At 50.5% G+C, this 22,315-nt stretch overlaps 2 protein-coding genes, 1 long non-coding RNA gene and 1 other non-coding gene across 7 annotated transcripts in view; 2 read left to right on the top strand and 2 right to left on the bottom strand.

Annotated features, from left to right (window-relative positions):
- Positions 1-16,879, bottom strand: part of SPRTN (SprT-like N-terminal domain) — a 36,552-nt gene extending 19,673 nt beyond the window's left edge. For 2 of the 4 annotated variants that reach the window (XM_036354857.1, XM_036354856.1), the window contains exons 1-4: positions 16,465-16,717; positions 15,634-15,733; positions 13,709-13,837; positions 10,912-11,164 (exon numbers count right to left, since the gene is read on the bottom strand). In XM_036354857.1, the coding sequence (XP_036210750.1) occupies positions 10,912-11,164; positions 13,709-13,837; positions 15,634-15,733; positions 16,465-16,682 (700 nt within the window). In that variant the 5' untranslated portion in view covers positions 16,683-16,717. Of the gene's footprint in view, positions 1-7,780; positions 10,002-10,911; positions 11,165-13,708; positions 13,838-15,633; positions 15,734-16,102; positions 16,360-16,464 lie in introns of those variants that run through there. The other 2 variants (XM_036354854.1, XM_036354855.1) reach the window with 2 other exon arrangements.
- Positions 2,272-2,378, bottom strand: LOC118678989. Its single transcript, XR_004975084.1, has one exon. It is a non-coding gene; the product is annotated as a U6 spliceosomal RNA (small nuclear RNA).
- A 441-nt stretch (positions 16,880-17,320) lies between the features above and the next one.
- EXOC8 (exocyst complex component 8) lies at positions 17,321-20,472 on the top strand. Its single transcript, XM_036354853.1, has one exon. It carries the CDS (start codon positions 17,356-17,358, stop codon positions 19,540-19,542), a length of 2,187 nt encoding a protein of 728 aa, XP_036210746.1. The 5' UTR covers positions 17,321-17,355; the 3' UTR covers positions 19,543-20,472.
- A 248-nt stretch (positions 20,473-20,720) lies between these two features.
- On the top strand, positions 20,721-22,315 carry LOC118678814. The gene is made up of 2 exons (XR_004975027.1): positions 20,721-20,780; positions 21,557-22,315. It is a non-coding gene; the product is annotated as an uncharacterized LOC118678814 (long non-coding RNA).

Genomic DNA, 22,315 nt, shown 5'->3' with positions numbered 1-22,315 from the left:
AATACTTCTGTATATTTCCGCTGACAACAGTTCTAAGCATTTGTACCGTTTGTATTCACTTAGAGGCTTTTTCTAGGGAAAGCTCAGTAATTTTTATTAAAAGATCAATATTGTTCATGTAAAACATGAAAAAAAAATGTAGTGAAACCAACAGTGCGGATCTAGGGTGGGACTGATACTCAGTGTTGCGGCCTCACTGCGGAGAACTGCAGGACAAAGCTGCAGTTTATGTCTTTTTCATAGCCCGTGTTCAGTCTTGTCCCACTTCCTCTCCTTGTTCCGATCGTGCAGTAACCTCCACAGCTAGTGCCTCTGCAGCCTGGCCTGGGGGCGTCCCCGCCAGCTGGTCTCCGCGTGCGCTGCCTTGTTAGGTGTCGAGCAGGTTGTGCTGTGTGGAGGGGAGGTCTGTCTGACTGTCTGGGCTCAGCAACAGCCTCCCAGCCTGGGAGCCCCGCGTCACACTCCAATGTCCGCCTGCAGCTCTGCTGGGAGGGCTGTGCTGCCAGGCAGGGCTGACCTTTTGTAGTTTGGGGGAGGAGTCTATGTAATCCCTTGGAGGTCATTGTGAAAGGATCAAGAACCAGAATAGCCATTTCTTTAATGTCCATTTAAAATCTGCTCTTTTCATGTTAGTGGGGTCGTTACATTGTCACCAAGCAGGACTCTTGTTCAAAACAAAATTTAAAATTATTTGTGGCCTCGATGTGTTTAATCCTGGTTAAAGACAAAGCTGCTAATGCTGTTTTTATTCAACACATTAACCAGCTGTAAAACACAGACCTTTATAACCAGGCACAGAATCTCAGGATTCATACACAGACCGTGCAAAGTCATGTAATTTGAAAAGCAGTGTTGCATTATGAAAGAGCGCCCAAGCTGCTTGTAAAGCTAATCTAATTAAAGTGATATATAAATGTGCTTGGAGAAAAAAGTATGCTTGTTATTTCCATCTGTCTTTTCCTGTTTTTTAATCCTTTCTCAGAGACCGACTTTCTTTGTATCAGATACTGTGCTTTACTTAAAATCCCACACCTCTGGCGTGGTTCAGAACGTCGGCTGTCACTTTTTGTAAATGAGAAGGGAAAGAGGGAAACCGGTAAACACAGGGCCCCATGTGAGAGACATCCTGGGGGTCATTGCGCTACCCTTGAGGCCCCTGAACTCTGTGCTGAGATTCTCAACGTTTGGGTTCTGCCCCTTTGAGTAGGATTTTTAGAACGACTCTAACACTCACGCTCTTGAGCACACCGGTGTCACCCTGTGCTCAAAAGGACGGGGCACTGGCCCTTTGTCCCTAATTGTCAGAAGTGTCCTGTTGGGTGGGAGTAGTTATGAATTTGTGTGTCATAGGCTAAACTATATGAGCTCTTATAAACAGATCAGTGGCCATGTTCACTTACCTCTCCTTTAAATATCTTTAGTGTGGGTTTTCCCCCCAGCCCATCCTTGGGCATTTAGAAAATGGTACGGAAATGCAGCTGGGTGAATTCAGGGAGAGGACAGATGAGTTCGAGATGAAGACTAATTAAATCAGGCAGCGTGGTAAAGAGAGCAGACAGAACTGACCAATCTGTTTAGTTCTGGCCCAGCCACTTAATTGTGTGACACTTAGAGCCACCTTCAGTGCAGTAGCTACAGACGTAGTCGTGTGGGACCTAATGAAATACAGATTGCCCAGGGGCACCTGGGCCAAGGATGCGAACCGTGTACCGTATGTTTAATAACATAATTGTACGTTAGCTTGTTTTCAGTTGTTTAAAAACATTCAGTTGTTTAGAAACACCCAGTCTTACTGCTTCCAGGATGGTTTGGGGGACATCTGAGGTCAGGGGTACACCCCCCGGATTCCGATTGTGGTTTTAATGCAGATTCTTTTCATCATCGCCAGCAAGTCAGTTTCACCTGGAACACGGCCATGTTCAAGATCTGCCGTGGGGTCAGTGATGAATATCAAGGGCAGGGCCCCGTGAGCTGGAAGACTTGTAAGTAGAGGACACTGGCCACTTCCCAAGACAGGGAGCGCGCACACAGCTACAGGCAGCTAACGCTCCTTCCATCGAATGGATTGAGTCTGAACAAGGTGTCAGAGGTTATTGGGTGTAAGGTCTTCGTTGCATTGAGATGATGACTTTTTCTGCCCAAATCACTCTATTTCTTTGGTGTTTTATAAAATACCCTTACAATTTTTCCCCAGAACACACAAAGCAAGCAGAGCAATCTTGATCTCCACTTACAAATACAACAGGACCAGAGAAGTGACTTTTCTTAAAAAATAAAGGGGAACGCTTCGTGAATTCGCGTGTCATGCCTGTGCAGGGGCCGTGCTACCCTTCTCTGCACCGTTCCCGTCTCAGCGTCGGGGCTGCTGAAGTGATCCCTGGGCATTTGCCCGGTTCTGAATTCCGTTGCGACATCGCTGCGCCTCGATTTTGCAGCACGAGGCGTGATCTCTGACTTCCGTCATGGGAGACACGCACAGGCCTCTGCAGCCCCAGCTGCTTGTCGAGCTCCTGCCCCATCCCCCCTCTTCCTCATGTCATCGCGCTGTAACTTGGGCTCACACCAGGTTAATAGACTGCGTGCCCACTTAAAGCTGAGACTCGTGTTCGTAACCAGGGTGACTTGTCTTCCACGATGGACTGTTCTCCTTCCTGCCTCGCTTCTTCCCTCTTTTCCCTGCGGCCTCCGGCCTGTGGTCTTGTGGAGCCGTCGCCCTGTATGGGGGCTGAGCCCCGTCTTCCTCAGGCGCCTCCCCCCGTTGTTCCGGGGGCCCCTTCCCTGCTCGGTTGGATCTTGGGTTTCCTGGACCCCACGCTTCCTCTTTCTGGGGTTACTTCCTCGGCCTGGGGTCTGGCGCGGGTGCCCCCGGCGCTTCCTGGCGAGTTTTCCCAGGCCAGGTCGTTGTCGTCGTCCCCTTCCTGGCTCATTTGCCTGAGTTCCCAATTCCAGCTTGGCCTTGGGGTTCCTTCAGGATTCGGAAGGCATGGCCTCCGGCTTCTAGGTGGCGGGCGGGCGCTGAGCCGTCTGCAGCCCTGGCCGACTGTGTGTGTGTAACCGGCCTTTTCTCTGCGGCGGACGCCCCTGGCATTGCCCTTGGTCCCAGGGCGCTGTAGGCGTCCGTGTGCTTTGGCGTGGGCCTGCGAGTGTGCCCTCCATTTGGGGACATTTTCTTTATTATTATTTTTTTAATTTAAATTCTTTATTGTTTAAAGTATTACATAAGTCTCCCTTTTCCCCCATGGACCTCTCCCTGGCCGCCCCCCCACCCCCCACGTTTTCTTAAATGACAGTATTTCTCTCCTGCATCCTTGCCTCGTGGTGCACCTGCCGGTGGGCCTGCGCTTCTCCTAGTCGCTGTGTATCTGTCCTTTATTTTGGAGACTCCTATCCCCCTCCCACCCCCCGTTTTCCCAGCAGGAGTGTCATGTCTGTTGTTGGGTTTTAATCCAGGGCTTTCTTTTGTTCTCTCAATTTTTTAAGGTCTTCCATTTAACGGATAATCTTCAACCTTCCTGTTGGTTTTCGTTTTTGCCCTTCCTGTTGGACGCTCTCCTCACACGTCTGGTCGTTCTTGCTGTGTGTTCATGTTTAAGGGAAGGTGCTTGGGCTTGTGGGTTTTCAATAAATATTGGCAGCTGCCTAAATCCGAATCTTTCGTAATCCTCCCGACACGATCCAGACCGGGGAACGTCACCTTTCCCTTGTCCTGCAGCATCACCGAGACACGGGAAACGGTTCAATGACAGCAGAGAACACGCATCTGAAGAGCCAGCACCAGGACCCACGGGAGGGTGGAGTCGGGTGGAAGCTCTGGTGGAGGGGTGAGGGCCATGGGGCCAGCGTGGCCTTTCACGGGGACAGCAGGGACCCCACCGCGAGGGAAGGAAGCGCTGATACATCTGACACCGGTTGCAGGAGAAGCGGATGTTGGAAAGTTCCTGAGATCGCAGCTCGCCTGTTGGGGAGCCTCCCGTTTCTGGGAGAGGGGAAGGTACCTCCTAGAGGCCCGATGGGAAAGTGAAAGAAGCGAAAACTAAAACGAAGGCCTCAGAGACTCCAAACCCTCCCACCTGACAAAGAAATGCTGTATTGCACCGTCCCAACAGACGAGAGAAGCCACACACCCCTGTCCTTGCTACCGAGAACCAACTGCAGTGCCTTTCAAACAGGAAAAGGAAGACGGGTGGTGTGAACACTGAGAAGAAGAGACAGGATCCACACAGCACAGGGACATTCTCTCGCCAGCCACTGGCAGAAGAGAGCTGGAACCACCCGGGTCTGAAGGAAATAACTCACCTCCCACAGGACTGCAGAAATCGAACTGAAAATGAAAAATCGCCACCAAAAATGGACCCAAAGAGGAAACAGAGAAACCTCAGGGAGCGTTGAAACAAGGCTTGGTGTAACTCGGCAAAGAAACAGAAAAAGACAAAATTATCTCAAATTAACACGAAGTTATAAAGTACCCAACAAAGAATAGCGGCACCTGAAAACAGTGAAATATAATAAAGAGGAAAGCAGCCAGGAGTTCCAAACGGAAGGGATGGACACAGGTGCACTGTGGAGGGCCACACCATGGAGCCCTGCACGGCCCTGAGCAGCAGCAGTCTGCAGACGCACAGCCTGCGGGTGAGTCACAGGCCTGTTCGGAAGCGCATTTATGCGTATCTATTGAATGATTATAAATGTCTGCAAATACGTAAGCGAGTCCTCTGAGGAGTCTCTTGCAGAACAACCAATACCCTCTCGGTTTTTTTTAACGCTGATGCGGATTTTCATACGCTGTTGGCCCTTGAACAGTGCAGGGGGCAGGGGCGCCAATCCCCAGGCAGAAATGACAGGTAACGACTCCCCCGAAACTTGCCGATAACAAACAGTTGGTTGACATATATTTTGTATACGTATTCTAGACTGTATACGCACAATAAAGTTAGCTAGAGAAAAAAATTAAAATCATCAGGAAAATACAGTATTTATTGAAAAAAGAAATCCATATGTAAGTGGACCCGCACTGTCCAAACCCATGTTCAGGGGTCAACTGTATGTAGTTGGCGAGGAATGCTGACAAGTGGGAGGGTTTGTGTCTTACGAGGAATCTAGGTTGGAAAGAGGCAAACCTTGATTTTTCGGAGAACTACGGAGAAGAGCCGGAGCTCCTTAAGGTGTTTGTGAAAAGCAGATAATGGAATTGGAGAAATGCCCGGCCATCGCACTTGCTCACACCAAGAATCTAAGAGGCTCCTCTTTGTTCTTAGCCTGGAATGCAGGGGCAAAGGGCATACCCAGTGGAAACTTCCAGACTAGTTGAGATGACACAGAGCCGTGATGGACATGCTTAAGGAGGGGACTGTGATCTCAAACAGTGGGAAAGACTGGCTTTCCTTGTCCGGCAGACTTCCTGTTGGGCACTGCCATGTGCTTTGTTTTTTTAAACTTTTTTTTAAAATTTTCACATGATTACCTTTACTCAGTTTTCATTTTTGTATCTATTTTTAAAATATTTTATACTTTTAAATGTTTTTTTTTGATTTCAGAGAGGAAGGGAGAGAGATAGAAACATCAATGATGAGAATCATTGATCGGCTGCCTCCTGCACGCCCCACACTGGGGATCGAGCCCACAACCCAGGCCTGTGCCCTGACCGGGAATCGAACTGTGTGACTCCCTGGTTCATGGGTTGGTGCTAAACCATTGAGCCACAGAGTGGGGCGTTACCATGTTTTGCTATATGTGAGTCCTGGTTTCTTTCTTGCATAAGACTCTTGTGTTGTGTTGAGTGAAAGGTGAAATAAGTTTGGGGAGATGAACGTGCCCTGTAGGTGAGTCCTTGGCTGGCGGTGTCCCTCTCCCTGAACGTGAGATCATAAGCTATCCTTTCCTTTCTGTGACTCCGAACTGGCAGTTACCGTTACCCCTGTTGGCAAGCTTCTCTCTGATCCTTTGGGTTTACTTTGCCCTGGGGTATTTCCGAGCAATTGAACTTGCCAAGAGCGCCACCTGGTGTTCAGGAAACAAGAGGGTAAATAAATCTTGTAGGTTTATCGCCAGCAGGTTTCTGCATCACAATACACAGGCTGTAAACTTTAGTTCCAGAGTCACTTAAGAAGGTCTTTTACTTTTTATTTCATGTGATGATGAAGTATGTGGTCACACAACTTATAATATTCTAGTGGAATGTCAGAAAAAATAAAGGCAAGCCAGAGCTGATCTCCACATCGCACCCTTTTCTGTTCATTTCCCCTCCCGAGGCAATCTGACCTGTAATAATGATTGCACATTGGAGTTTCACCTCATGTGGTGGCTCTGCTGCCAGTCAGCCACCACAGCCGATTGCTAGGAAGGCAGCGATTGCCTCTCAGTAAAGAGGATCAAACCACAGCGTTTAGCTTTGTCCTCCCGCAGCCCAATGAGACGTGATGCTGGGTGGGCCTTGGGCTCACAGCTGGGCACCACGTTTGCCGAGACCCAGCGGCTGTTTCACGTTGACTTTCTAATTTACTTAAAAACCCTATCAGCTTCGGGGAAATAGGAGTCTCAGAGCTTTGGAACCGTCAGAAGTTTTTGTCATAAAGACAAAACACTAACTTTAGAGTTAGTTTTGCTAGATAGCATATAACCTTGACTTCAGAAATCCCAAATGAAGTGTACTCCCCATCTACCTAAATGAGGGAGACAGCATTTAGAGGTGGACCCAGAATCACCAGCTCCGTATTAGGGTATGAAGTTTGCTTTAAAGGGGAAGAACCTAATCAATAGAACAGAAAACTATTTCTTTGACTGAGTGAACGACTCAGATTTGGGAGTAACAGAATTCTTAAAAAGTATTTAGGCCGAAACCGGTTTGGCTCAGTGGATAGAGCGTCAGCCTGCGGACTGAGAGGTCCCGGGTTCGATTCCGGTCAAGGGCATGTACCTGGGTTGCCCAGTGGGGAATGTGCATGTACCCAGTGGGGGATGTGCAAGAGGCAGCTGATCGATGTTTCTCTCTCATCGATGTTTCTAACTCTATCTCTCTCCCTTCCTCTCTGTGAAAAATCAATAAAATATATTTAAAAAAAAAGTATTTAGCAGGTTAAAGTGAAGACTTAGTGACAAATTTAATTTCAATATTCTCTATAGCTAACCATATTTCTTCCATCATTGCTTGAAACTGACCAACTCTTGATTTTACACCTAAATACTTCTCCATGCCGTCCTCCATCCCACTGCCTTCTTCCTCCCATCTGTGTTGCCCGCAGAGAATCCATCAAACACTTCTCAGATGTTGGCTGGCTTACAAGCTGGCGTCCCAGGTGCGCCACCCCACCTGAACCAACAGGTGTGTTTTCAGGGACCACACGGACAACGTAAGATAGGGTCGCTGCCCTCAAAATTCTCGCTATGTCCCTCACATTCACTCTATTCCTGTGGAAGAGCGTAGTTCTCCCGGTAGAATGGGCTGCTCTATTTCCTGGCATTTTCTGTGTTTCTTCTCTTTTCAACTCTTTCCATCCTCTTACCAGGCCAACTTGGCTCACTAGAGCAACTCGGATGTCATCTCCAAGGAACATCCCCTGAAGCAGGGCCCTGGGCTGTCCCCCGATGTCCTTAAGGCCCATAGCACCTGGTAGGAACTTTGGCAGCACTTACCATATGGAAATTCCCCTGCCTTTGTCTCCTCCCCCAGCAGGCTGTAAAGCTACGGGAAGACTTGGACTATCTTATTTACTTCGTAGGCTCAGAACCTTGTACAGTTTTGGCTCAAAATGTGTCACTACATATATTCAACATAATACACACATTTAAAATAATTCGTATTTATTAAATACTATTTTTCAACTTCACACATGAGAAATATCAAAACTTGTGAACTGTCAACCAGATAGGCTAAAATGACAAGGACTGATAATAGTGTTAATAACTGGACAACTGAAACCCTCGTACATTGCTGGTAGGAGCATCAACTGGCAAAATTTACTCTAGCTAACCATAAATACACCCTGTGAGCCCGCAAGCCAATTCTGGGTACATGCCCGAGAAAACGACAATGTTCTTAGCAGCATTATTCGTAATCGCCAGCTCCGACTGGAAGTAATTCAAACGTCCATTAATTTAGAATGGATGTATACATGTTGGCATATTCACATACATACTACAGAGCAATTTTTAAAAAAAGAATGAACTTATGCTACACATATCAACCAAGTGTTACTTTATGAAGTTCAGAAACGAGCTAAACCAACCTGTGGTGAGAGAAGCAAACTGTCACGTTTAGGGAGCATGGGTGTTAGCTGGGTAGAGGCACCACCAGGACCCCAGCTTCACCCCGAGGATCTCTGCGCCTCATGTACATACAAGTCATGCTGCACCCAAGTTCCGAAGAAAGAAAACTTGGGAACTCACGTCTTAGGAATATGCCAATATGCTGGAGGAATAGCCAGGAGACAGAAGTAAACTGATAAAAGTAGGTTCCTTCACTAAAATATTCCTATTATTAGAATGGTTTCAACTTTGGCTTATAGCGTCACACTACTACTTTCAGACAATGGTTCACTGTCGCATAAACTAGGCAACTAACTCTGCAATGTTATATATATTAATTACTTAGCACCAAGTTTTAGCCACTCATTTTGCTAAATTTTGAAAAAACTAAACTCTGGCCTAGAAAATTATAGTGGCTATTTGACCAGTAATACTCCAAAAGAAATCTACTTTCACCTAAAATCAGTTACCACCGAAGTCAAACAAATAAAATTCAAGTATATAAAATGTATTTCCTGTTAAGATTTGGGAGGAAAAAATCTAAAAAGTTTTTTAAATAACCTTGAGTACCCTAACGCAGCTAACTTTGTATTCTAGGCTGTGCTTTGGTCAATATGCTTGACACTATACACATGAACAGTACTAGGAATGAGTTTTAATATTAATAAATACTCAATTTAACCAAATATTTAATTCCTCACTAAATATTTTGAGGGAAGTACACAAAAAGATTAAAATATTTAAAACCTTCAAGAGCAATAAAGAAGAGTACCTGAAAACTATGCATGTAAACAGGCAGAGCTGGGCTGCAGTACACGTAAGGCACGAGTGACTATAAATATAGCACCTTGGACAAATACTTCACATTACAGTGTCGTAGGTGTATGTAAAATAGAACATCTGTTGGGGGCTGCAGCTAGACTATAACCTACACGTCTCAGCATTTCCCAGAACTTCCTGAGTGACTGACACGAATGGTGAGGTCAAACTGCTGGTGTGTGAGACCCATTCTTTTTTTTAAAGATTTCTTCTTCTTTTGACTTTGCTGCTCTCGCCTTCAAGGCACACATCTAAGTGCTCGTTAACCTGAGCCTCCAGCACCTCGCTCTGACACACAGGACAAGCCACTGTTCTGCTCTGGCTGGTGGAGCTGGTGCAGCCGGTGGAGCTGCCGGAACTCTGCGTGGCAGCCGCAGGGCGGGAGCTGCACGGGGGATCGCCGCCACCGCTTCGTGTTTTCTCTTTCTTGATGAAAAAATTCTCAAAAACCGTCTTGTCTTCCCGCCGGCGCCGTTTCCTGGGGGGTTCGGCTTCGGCCCGGGACGCAGTCGCGGCCGTCGCCTCCGCCGCTTTGAGCGAGTTCCTGAGGGCGGCCTTGGAGGAGGAAGTCCTTCTCTGAGAAGCGGAGGAGGCAGGGCTCTTCCCCGTCACGCCCACCACTGCGCCCTTCGTGGGGGACCCGCTCACGCTCCTGAACGCCTTCTGGTTGGCCACGGACGCTCGGGGAAAGTAGTTGCTCACCACGTTCTGGCGACCGGTGTTCAGCACAGGGGAGGCCGTTTTTTCCCTGGAACCGTTCTGTTCAGATTTCGCCTCCGTTTTCGCATTCCGTCTCCCAGCACTTGCTGAGTGGTCTTGACCTGAAGGGTCCTGGGTTTTATTAGCAGGTGAAGTGGGGAGCCTCCCGGAGGACAGGAGGTTGTTTGTTTCTCCCAGGACATGGCCTCTCCCGCTGAACGGCACGACTCCGTTCGTGTTATCTGCAACAGAGGCAAGGGAGACTTTTCCTTCACCCAAATTAATACAGTAACAAACGCTAAAGTATTCCACTCTAACTTAGATCCACATAGTTACCTAGGAATGAAAGAAAGACCATCTTCAGCAGCTCGCACTCAGAACACAAAGGATAAAAAACATGCTCTCGTTTTATCAGGCAAAGACCCGCAGCGACATAACGTTACCCTGAACGCTGCTTAGCGTCGGAAAGCTTCGTTCCAGGAGGGGAAAGCCCACCACAGGCCACAGCCTTCTCCTCACAGCAACCAGGTGTGATCGCCCCGAAATTCCCCTACAGCTCCTCAACCGCGCCTTTCGGATTGGGAAGTGCAGCTCACATGCCCGGTCCCCCATCAAACCAACAACTTCCCAGGGAGGAAGCATGAACTCTAGTAACCCTTTCCCTCTTCAAAAGGCAGGGACTGGACTTGTCAGGAAAGGGAGAAACCTGACGACGAAGTCCTTGCAGGCACATGTCACATCCTGTCCCCTTCTCCTCCCAATGGAAGGACACACATCAATAGGAGAGTCAGCTGGACAGAATCCAGCCGATAGGAAGGGGTGTAGGAACGGCTCATGTTCCGGGCATTGTTGTTGGAATTAGTGTTTTTGTTCTGACAATCTTTCTGCCTTCTGTTTCCTAATGACTCACTGAGTCATAGGGAAGGGGGACCCTCAATATTTATCCCTGGAAATGATTTCGACTTTTACTTCCATCTACACGTGTGTTTTTCTACCATCGTTTATGGGCTATGAGTTTTATAAGCCCACACTGGAAAACTTCGAGAAACAATCTTTAAGATTCTCTTAATATTGTGTGCCAGCTTTCTGAAAGATGGTACTGTCTTTACACCGTAGCTACCATTGTGGAAAGCTGGCATGTAACAGAGTTACCTTTATTCTCTGCTGCTGCGAGCTTGGTCTTTCCTTTGCCTTTTTTGGAGTAGTTCTCCGGTTCCTTGATTTTGATGTAAGTGCCCCCACAGGTGCTCTGGTGCTCAGCCCACCAGTAGTCGTGCGCGGAGGGAGCCCTGTTGGTCGCACGCTTCACGTAGCCGTAGTAGGGTTTTTGGAACTGACACGGCCCATCGCAGCGCCACCAATGGCGCCGGTACTCGTCCACCTCGTCGTGGAAGGTGTGGTATATCTGGTTGGAAAGAGAGGGTTTAGCACTGAGTAGGCAGCTTAACAATTTTAAGAAAATACAAAAGGGGTGGTTTTTTTTGTTTTTAAGCTTTCCAGTTTCCTAGAACTTTCTGAAGTTTTATTTTGGGAAAGACAGCAATCATATTTAGCTCTGTTCAAAGTTCACTTTAATGGGGAAGAGCAGCAGTTAAATGTGGATTAGAAGACAAAAAGAAAGCCTTTTAGAAAAATGCAAAGCCTCCATACATGCGAAAGTTTTAGAAAACGAATTTAATGATAAAAACTTAGGATAAAAACAAGAGTCTGTATCCCATAACAAATAAGAACTGTTTCCCCACAAGTTTAGCCCAAAGGGCTGAGGGCTCCTTTCCATGCTGAGCTCCCTGAGCACAAGCACCTCGCCCGTGCAGCCTCCGCGGAAGCCTGCTCCCCGCACCTGCGCGGCTCTCCGCTCGCGTCTCAAAGCCGTGGGTTCATTTGATCTGCTGGGGGGGAAACAGTGTTCAGAATTCTAAGGTTTTCATCTCTGCGTCCTCGGTGGCTAATGTACGTGTGGCCCCTGAAGGGCCCAGTACTGGCTGCCTGACTGAGGAGCTCATTCAATGGGTCCAGGTTCCCCGTAAACGCGCTTTCCACCCTTAACCAGGATCACCGTTTCACCCTGAGAGAGATCCTATTTAGAGCCTAAGCAGAGGCAGATGCAGACTTCAGGCTGAAGGCAGGCTGGCCCTCCTGCCCCGGTGGCAATGAGGGTGGCAGGGCACCATTTAAAGACCGATTATCTCCTAAATGACTATGAGTCCCTTCTCTTCTGTCTCCTCAGGGGAACATGACTATCTGTCCAAGATTAGGAGCATCTGTATATGAGATTTTTTACTTTTATAAGAGATACTTTTTAATAAATTCCCCATGTGGGAAAGAATGCTAAGCTTTCTGTAACTCTACAGATCGTTTTACACTCCCCATCTCTCCATCATAAGCAAGAAAAACCCTATTGCTCGGCCAGCACGCAGACAAGGCGCACTGTATTAGGTGCAGAAGAGACTGGGGGACAGAGGTTCGGGGCAGAGGCATGTATGTCAGACCTGCCTTCCCCCCTGTTGAGAGCTCTGCTAATTGGCCACAAAATCTGGGAATTGGATCTGTTTTGCTTCCAACTCCTGTAACTCCTACAGCCGGGGAATGTGACTCTTTAACAATGTGGTCACTGACAGAAAACGGTTCCGCAGTGTGAAACTGGAGGCCTGTGGAGTTTGTTATAACAGGATGTAACCTGAAAAAGCAAGGGTGTCCACTCGATCAAACCTCTGCGATCTAACAACACACAGGCCTCCAAGATAAAAGAATATATCCTCTTCCCACTGAGCTGAAAGTGCAAATTCTAATGAGACCAGAAGCCTTTATACTGGCAGCTCCACGAGGCTTTTGCTAATCTGGGCTTTCTGTGATTGCTCTTTAACGCAAGCCACTTTCTTGATGTTGAAGTAACTCTGTCCGCTAATTAATGAGCGCTCTAGAAAGTTAGCACTGACAGCTAGAACAAATACATCAAGGGGAGCACCTGTTGGTTTTCATCACACTGGCCTCTACTGCCTATTAAAGGAAGGCGATACCCCAAAAACCAAAGAATTTATGCAAGAATGTCCTATTTGGTTCACTTCCGTTCAAAGTCTGTTAAGTCCTTCCAGAGGTGCTCGCTCCATTAAGCGTCATATACAGAGGTCTAGAAAGAGGGAGAGCGCCGTGTTGAGAAAATAAAATCCTGCACAAGATTCAATATCTGTTGAGAGTTAAAGGACAGAGAAGTCAGAGCCCACTGGGCAGATGGACATGCTGACAGCAAACAAAAGCGGCAGTTTGGGGGGTTTGAGGAGGGGTGGAGGTGGAAAGTTCAGTTAGCAACACAAGGCCTATCTAAGCAGGGGATGTGGAGGTAAGAAAAAAAAGGAAGAGAGGTTATCCGATAAGACCAATTGATAACAATAAAAACAACTAATATCTAATTAGTACGCAGACTGCTAAAAGGTTCTGCATGTATTTTCTCCTCCCGTCCTCATAAGGATCCAAGTTACTGTGCTCATCCCCACCTTCCATGTAAGATGAGGCGGAGAAGAGTTAAATGGACCCACAGTTCAGACCAGCACCTGAACCCAGGCAGTCTGACCCTCATGCTCTTCGGGCCCAGGCTCTGCCGCCTCCTACAATATGACGTCGCAATAGAAATCGAAGTCGACTTGGGGAAGGGAAGGACGAGAAGCAGCGCAGAATACAGGGTGGGCTGAGGAGGCTATATAAGGAAGCGCGTGGGAGACTCGGCCAACAGCCCAGAAGAGGGACTGCAGGCCTGATGCGCCCCCAGGAAAGGTGCCTCCAGGAAGGCCGGCTCCGCTGCCCCTCCCAAGTCAGCGTCTCCAGGCCTCTCGCTTCTGGGCAAAATCCTCCAAGAGAGCATTCGGTTCCACCCAGTTCTCTATCTTGCACTAAATCTCAGCAGCTCCTGGATGAATGACTACTGAGTATCAGCAGCGAGTGTGGCTGCACATACCGTGATGTTGGCGCCAGTCAGGCGATTGATGCGGTGCATGTGCTTACAGAACTCGGGGCCGTGCCCTTCCCGGTCTTTGTCGTTATTAGTGACAAATAAGTAGGCGTGGATCATCTCATGCAAGAGGGTCTGCAACAGAAAACAACCGCATTAGTTTCTGGTGCTGTTGAAGTAAACATCATTTTTTTTTTTAAAATATATTTTATTGATTTTTTACAGAGAGGAAGGGAGAGGAATAGAGAGTTAGAAACATCGATCAGCTGCCTCCTGCACACCCACCACTGGGGATGTGCCCGCAACCAAGGTACATGCCCTTGACCGGAATCGAACCCAGGACCCTTCAGTCCACAGGCCGACGCTCTATCCACTGAGCCAAACCGATGCTGGCAACATGCATTTTCTTACTCTACCTGGGGCCTTAACCTTCTTTGGCTCACAGGCTCCTCTCAGATGCTGATAAAAGTCATGAGGCATCTTTCTAGAAAAACATACAAGCACACGTGCACAGAATGTCTGAAGCTCTATAGGTCCTGCGTTAGCAACTCCCTGTTCCTGGAAAGCCTTTTTATCTCTTAATCAAAATCCAGATGATCAATGAAATCACTACATAAAAAATTAAAAATTTCTGTATTGGGGTGGGGGAAGACACCATAAGTTAAGTGAACAAACTCAAAAATATATATGCAACTCACTCACTGGGTATTCATTCCTAAAATATAACTAGTCAACAGGAAAATGACCAATAACCCAAGTTTAAAATGTGCCAAGATCACAGACAGTTCACAGAAAAAGACATAAGTAACCCATATGAGAAAGAAACACACTGATTTGTTGTGCTTTCGTTGATGATTCCTGTATGTCCCCTAACCGGGGTTCAAACCCAAAACCTTGGTGTACGGGGACGACGCCCTAACCAGCTGAGCTACCCTGCCAGAGCTAACGTCAGAGTCTTTAACGTGTCTCTTTTAATCGAGTTTGTTATTCCACGTCTGTAACTAGAGTGTTTAGTCTCCGTGTCATAGAATGACTGATACTGTGTTTACGCCTACCTTTCTCTTTCTCTGGCCTTTGTTTCTTTATTCCTTTGTTTTTTTATTAATTAATTATTTCTGTTATACCATTTTACATTAGCAGCTGTTTACTTTTTTTAAAAATGGTGATAAAAAGTCAGTAACATAAAATTTACCATCTTCGCTATTTTTAAATGTTTAGTTCACGTTAAGTATCATCTTTGTTGTGACACTCGCTACCTTTTATTATCCTTAAAAACAGCGTCCCTCGCATTTCCCAGCAGGTTTTACCGCATCCGCCACCCCCCTCCACCCCCCATGCTCTCTGGGGCTTCGTCTGGAGCCATGTAACTGGGACAAGACAAGTCCCCGCTGAGCACCCTGGGGACTCAGGCCTCCACCGGGCCCCGCGACAGGCCCCCGAGGAGCTCCTGCCGCCCACTCTGCCCGCGGGAGGCAGCACCCGGCAGGAAGGGCACCCGCTGACCGTGGGCGCTGCCAGCTCCGCTCCGTCCCGGGAGGCGGCACCACGGGCGGTGGAACAGAAGAGAATCAAAATTTGTGTCTTGATAGGAAGAGATGGAGCCTAAGTTTTCTCCGTTTTCTACATATGCAACTTAGAGCAGTTATTTAACCCTCTGAACCTTAATTTCCTCTTTTACGAAAACGAGGCTAGCACGCCTTGAAACTCGCCAATTACTGGTATAAACACCAAATTCGACACCATCCCCGGAGCCTGTAACTGAGGCCCTGGAAAATCACAAGGTCACCGTTACGACTTGCTCCACAATTAGTCCGCAGCGAGGACCAACCGATACGTGTATTTTTCACATTCGCGGTTCGCAGCCGCCTGAACCGGCGAGGCTGTCACACCGTCAGGGGGCCGGGCGCCAGGTTTACGCGGAGAACAAATACCTCCACGAGGTCCTTCCTGGGTCGCAGCTTCAGGAGCGGCTCGCTGAGGCGGATGGAGCACATGCCGCCCCGCCCTTCGTACGAGCAGATCCCCGCGCACCTGGAAGAGTCACCGGGAAAGCGTCACCGCCACGCACCAGGCGCCCGTGACCAGCCGAGCCCCGCACACCCGGGGCCGCCCCCGCCGGAGAGCTCGGGGCGCACGGCTTCCCGGGAGGCGGCCCCGCTCCGTCCTCTCCGGCCGCCCCACCCCTCCCCGCAGCCCGGCCTCCATCCGTCCCCAAAGGCATCGCGGGCTCCGTGGAGCCGTGCGCACGCTCCATGCCAGGCGGGTGCCCCCGCCTCGGGGGCTGGTCACCGACCCCGACCGCGCCCGGGGCGGGACTCCCGGCTCCGCGCGCAGGGCAGGGGGCCTTTCCCAGGCGCCACGGGGCCCAACGGTCACTCCGCACCCTCCCGCCGCGCTCACGGCCGACTGGGGGTCCCGGCGGCGCGGGGAGAAGAGGAGCACACGGCCCGGGCCCTCGGGCACCCCCATAGACCAGCCAGAAACGGGTTCGTTTCTTCTCACGGGAGGTGCCGTGCCGACCAGCAGCCTCTGCTCTCGGGGTGACCGGAGCGGGCGGGCACGCAGCTTTCCGGACGCTGTTTGGGCGGAGGAGGGAGGGGAGGGAGGGATACGCCAGAGGGGCCGCCGCCGGGCCCTCGGTTAACCGCCCCGAGTCCGTTGCGGGGAGCGGGGGGTGGGGGTGGGGGTGGGGGTGGGGGAGGGGCGGGGACAACCGCCCGCCCGCCGGCCCTGCCCGGCCCTCCCGGCGGCGCGGGGCTCACAGGGTCATCCTCTTGCTCCACTTGACCTCCACGGCCTCCAGCTGGCCCCAGAAGAACTGGTCGTTGAACTGCACGAACAGGGCCTGCAGGTCCGGCGTGGGGTCCACCAGCTCCCACGACGCGTCCACCAGCGACAGGGGCGCCTGGGCCCGCTCGCGCTCCGACATCAGGTTCCACTCGTCCTGGAGCCGGAGCGCCAGCACCAGGTCCTCGTCCATCGCTGCCGGGGTCCCTCCCGGGCGGTCTCCGCGGGCGTCGGGCTCGCTCGCGGGCGCGGCCGCCGCTGCGGGCGGGTCCCAGGCTCCAGGGGCAGGTGAGCTCGCTCCTCGGAGCAACCGGCTGTTGGGCTGCTCTCGGCTCCGCCTGCAGGTCTCGCGAGAACTCGGGGCAAGCCGGCTCGAGGACGAGGAGAACTTGAATCCCCCCCCCCCCCCAAGGCCGAAGCCAAGTTCTGGGGCTTAAGAAAAAGAACTCGGCATGACACCTCCGAGGGGGCTCAAAACGGGTCCCCAGAATTCGGGGCCCAGGAGTTTCAGGAAACTGCTACCGCCGTCACGATACACCTACAACGTCAAACTGAACGTCACGCTGGGCGCAAGCGCACTGCCTACTTCCCGCTCGGTCTCGCCCCCCCACTCACTTCCGTGATAGTTCCTCCGGCGCAGGCGCCGTAGGGCACCGTCGTTGCCGCGCAGGCGCGCTGTGTGCGGGCGGTCCCCTCGCGCAGGCGCACTGTCTGACGCCCAGCCCAAGGCGCAGGCGCACTCGCCTGTCTTCCATTCTGCTTCCTCCGCCCTGGAGCTCCGCGGGGCTCGGGTGGGCCCCCTGCCGCGGAGGCACCGGCAGCGGCGGCGGCGAGAGTGACAGCGACCGCGCGAGGCCCGGGCGGAAATGGCGATGGCGATGTCGGACAGCGGGGCGAGCCGCCTGCGGCGGCAGCTGGAATCGGGCAGCTTCGATGCGCGGCTGTACGTGAAGCAGCTCTCGCAGCAGTCGGACGGGGACCGGGACCTGCAGGAGCACCGGCAGCGCATCCAGGCGCTGGCGGAGGAGACGGCGCAGAACCTGAAGCGCAACGTCTACCAGAACTACCGGCAGTTCATCGAGACGGCGCGCGAGATCTCCTACCTGGAGAGCGAGATGTACCAGCTCAGCCACCTGCTGACGGAGCAGAAGAGCAGCCTGGAGACCATCCCTCTGACCCTGCTGCCGGCCGCCGCCGCCGCCGGGGCCGCCGCGGCCTCGGGAGGGGAGGAGGGGGGCGGGGGCGCGGGGTCCCGAGACCACCGGCGGGGCCCGGCTGGCCTTTTCCCCGGCCCCGGGGGTGCCCCCCGCGACGGCGCGGGCCCGGGCGAGGAGGGGAAGCAGCGCACCCTCACCACGCTGCTGGAGAAGGTGGAAGGCTGCCGGCACCTGCTGGAGACGCCCGGGCAGTACCTGGTGTACAACGGCGACCTGGTGGAGTACGAGGCGGACCACATGGCCCAGCTGCAGCGGGTGCACGGCTTCCTGATGAACGACTGCCTGCTGGTGGCCACCTGGCTGCCCCAGCGGCGGGGCATGTACCGCTACAACGCCCTCTACCCCCTGGACGGGCTGGCCGTGGTCAACGTCAAGGACAACCCGCCCATGAAGGACATGTTCAAGCTGCTCATGTTCCCCGAGAGCCGCATCTTCCAGGCGGAAAACGCCAAGATCAAACGCGAGTGGCTGGAGGTGCTGGAGGCCACCAAGAGGGCGCTGGGCGAGAAGCGGCGGCGCGAGCAGGAGGAGGCCGCCGCCCCGCGCGGGCTGCCCCCGGCGGCCGCCAAGGCCGCCAACCCGTTCGAGGAAGAGGAGGAGGAAGAGGAGGACGAGCCGGCCGCCCCCGAGGTGGAGGAAGAGCGGGTGGACCTCTCCATGGAGTGGATCCAGGAGCTGCCCGAGGACCTGGACGTCTGCATCGCCCAGAGGGACTTTGAAGGGGCCGTGGACCTGCTGGATAAGTTGAACCGTTACCTGGAGGGTAAGCCCAGCCCACCCCCCGTGAAGGACCTCCGGGCCAAGGTGGAGGAGCGCGTCCGGCAGCTGACCGAGGTGCTGGTATTCGAACTGTCCCCGGGCCGGTCCCTGCGAGGCGGCCCCAAGGCCACTCGCCGGGCGGTGTCCCAGCTCATCCGGCTGGGCCAGGGCACCAAGGCCTGCGAGCTGTTCCTGCGGAACCGGGCGGCCGCGGTGCACACGGCCATCCGCCAGCTGCGCATCGAAGGGGCCACGCTGCTCTACATCCACAAGCTGTGCCACGTCTTCTTCACCAGCCTGCTGGAGACGGCCCGCGAGTTCGAGACGGACTTCGCCGGCACGGACAGCGGCTGCTACTCGGCCTTCGTGGTCTGGGCGCGGTCGGCCATGGGCATGTTCGTGGACGCCTTCAGCAAGCAGGTGTTCGACAGCAAGGAGAGCCTGTCCACGGCCGCCGAGTGCGTGCAGGTGGCCAAGGAGCACTGCCGGCAGCTGGGGGACATCGGGCTGGACCTCACCTTCGTGGTCCACGCCCTGCTGGTGAAGGACATCCAGGGCGCCTTGCACAGCTACAAGGACATCATCATTGAGGCCACCAAGCACCGCAACTCGGAGGAGATGTGGAGGAGGATGAACCTGATGACGCCCGAGGCCCTGGGCAAGCTCAAGGAGGAGATGAAGGGCTGCGGCGTGAGTGACTTTGAGCAGTACACCGGCGACGACTGCTGGGTGAACCTGAGCTACACCGTGGTCGCCTTCACCAAGCAGACCATGGGCTTCCTGGAGGAGGCCCTGAAGCTGTATTTCCCCGAGCTGCACATGGTGCTTCTGGAGAGCCTGGTGGAGGTCATCCTTGTGGCCGTCCAGCACGTGGACTACAGTCTTCGCTGCGAGCAGGACCCAGAGAAGAAGGCCTTTATCCGGCAGAACGCGTCCTTCCTCTACGAAACCGTCCTCCCTGTGGTGGAGAAAAGGTTCGAGGAGGGCGTGGGGAAGCCGGCCAAGCAGCTCCAGGACCTGAGGAACGCGTCGAGGCTGATCCGCGTGAACCCCGAGAGCACCACCTCCGTGGTCTGACGCCGGGACCTGTTTCTGTGTATACGTGTATATTGCTTCTGTGTTATTTATATTTATGGTAAACGGCATTAGCATTTTCCCTGTAGCCTCCAACACAGCTGAGCCGTAAAAGACGCCCTCTCAGCTAGAAACCCAAAAGGAGAAAGAGGAAAATGTCCAGTTAAGCCCACATAACAAAAACATTGCAACTAATAAAATATATAATATGCTTCTCCTTTTAAATTATGCTAACTCTCTAATGAATATATTGTCACACTGTTATCATTTCAGTTCATCCTTTGAGTCAAAACATACCTTCTCATAGTATATATTATGCAGCAACAGGGAAGTAATATCTGTAAGTATTTTATGGAAAGTCTTCCAGTTCACCAAAATGTTAGGTTTCTAAAAGGGTACAGTGCCACATAAACAACCTGCTTCGTATACTTCCACACATAAAAATGTGATTGAACAATTTGGGGGAAAGAAAGGAGTCGAGAAAATTGGTTTTAGGGTAAATTTTATTCCAAAGAATTCTTCCGTGAAAATAGCTAGTTTGTGCAAATATTCTGATCCTTACATAAGAGGAAGCTTTCATAAACCAGTTCAGCAGACATTTCCAATGTGAGTCAAATGGCTAATTATTTTCAGCTGCTAATTAGTAGCTTTATAATTGGTTTGGGAGCATTTACTTGAAAATCTTAAGGGCTATGATAAATTATTTTTTCAGCATATTCCTGAACGGTGTGAATGCCCAGCTGGAGCGTTTGTCTTTATCATTTAAAAAAATAACAAGAATCAGGACACATTGAGGAACTGGCAGTACCAGTGAGTTTTAGCTGCCCCTCCCGCCTTCTGTAGTGGCTCAGACATCATGCAAATGGGAGAAAAGTTTTCATTGAAATACTTGTTCAGATTTCAGGGTCTGGTGGATGGGAAATTAGAAAAAAATCATATGCAAACCCCATAGTGTTTTCAAGTATAACTGCTTTTTTTTTTTTATTGTTTAAAGTATTATATATGTCTCCTTTTTCCCCTGATTGATAACTGCTTTTTAAAAAAAACACGTTTTTATTGATTTTAGAAAGGAAGGGAGAGGGATAAATAAAAAAACATCACGAGAGAGGTACATCGATCATCTGCCTCCTGCACACCCCCTACTAGGGATCGAGCCTGCAACCCGGGCATGTGCCCTGACGGGGGAATCGAACCGTGACCTCTTGGTCCATGAGTCAACATTCAACCACTGACCACACCAGGTAGGCTCCAGTATAACTGCTTTGGGTAGAGAACTGTTTTTGCTTTTTTTTTTTTTTTTTTTGGAACAAAGTGGAGAACAGAAAGATGAGACGAAATGTACCCAAAAGGAAGGAAGAAAGGAAAAGAAATGTTTGGTGACTCCTAAAATGCTGCAGGCTGCGTTTTTTGTTGTAGTTTTATCTTTTGTTTTACTTGCTTTGTTTTTTAAAGTGAACAGAATGCTTACTTCAGGTTCTTTCCTAAAACAAAAATAACTGAAGAAATTTTAATTTCCCCAGGTTTCTAATCTGTTGCTTCTGTTGTATGTCGATTGTATAAAACGCCTCAGACTTTGAGAGAAATTGTGCCAGCTAAGACCCGTTTTTCCTAGTTTGTAGTTGTGATTCTTGCTCCATAGGTGCCATTTCTAATGCCAGTTACTTCAAAAGGTCATTTCTCTTATCTAAATAAAAATAGTGGTATGAAGACTGTGGAAATGATATAAAACCACAAATAGGTCCCAGAACCCTGGCTTAGAGCTGTAAAGTTTCTTGAGTTAATTTGACTCATGCCAGAGGACCCTTTTGTTTTTAGCGAGGCCTATAGAAAAGGTTGCAAGTAATCAAAGTTACAGATTTTTTTTTGACTTTGTAATTCTTTTTTTTTTACGTAACTAGTTAATAACCACACTGGATAATTCAGCTGAACACAAAGAGTTATAATTTGTCTTTTAAGATCACTGGAAACTTGAATTTGATTTAAAAAAAAATTTGTAATCATTCTGTGCCACTTACAGCTTCTAAAATGATATTGTTTGCGACACATCCTGTGTGGCTATTTGACGCTGGGTACATAAAATGACCCCCCTGAAGTCAAACCTGAAATGTGCGCACTCCGATATCTAGATGGTTGCTTCTTCGTGGAACGGTCTGTTGACATGAACGTGCTCCTTCATCAAAGCTGCAGCTGAGGAACGCGTGCTTCTTGCCATCAGTCCGTGGGGGAGTGGGGGGAGGACCACCGAGGTGAGGAGTGTACGTACCATTGTGCCGGGAGAGCCATCACATGGCCGCTCTTCAAAGGGGGGCAAGCTCTTCTCTCCAATTCTCGTCTCATTGGACTCCGAGTTCTAAAACTTGAACGCACTTAGAGTGTCCGAATGTAGCACGTGCTGCAATCTACCACTGACGGGTTGATGGCCTCGTTTGCTGGCCTCACAGGTAATACTGTCACTTGTGCTTGGAATCACAGACTTGATTGACCTCATTCCTGTTGAAAAAGACACCCTGTGGAATTAAGTCTCTCTTTTTTTTATGAAAGCCTCATGTCACGTAAGTGCAGAAAACTCGCTTATTTTTGTTTCAAATACTACCTAGGGTGACATGATCCGCATTTGTATTTTGCAACTTGCTTACCTGGGAGGGGGCGTTGGGACTTGACATGCAGTATGAAGTCGCCTATGTACATTTTGCCTATTGGTATGCTGTGATGAGGAAGTCTGAAATGTTTATCAAAATAAAGTTTTTCTTACCCTGGATAAAACTGGTTGCTATTA

Source organism: Myotis myotis, unplaced genomic scaffold (genome assembly GCF_014108235.1).
Source record: "Myotis myotis isolate mMyoMyo1 unplaced genomic scaffold, mMyoMyo1.p scaffold_m19_p_21, whole genome shotgun sequence".
Taxonomy (NCBI): Eukaryota; Metazoa; Chordata; class Mammalia; order Chiroptera; family Vespertilionidae; genus Myotis; species Myotis myotis.
This window is presented reverse-complemented; position numbering and strand designations above follow the sequence as displayed.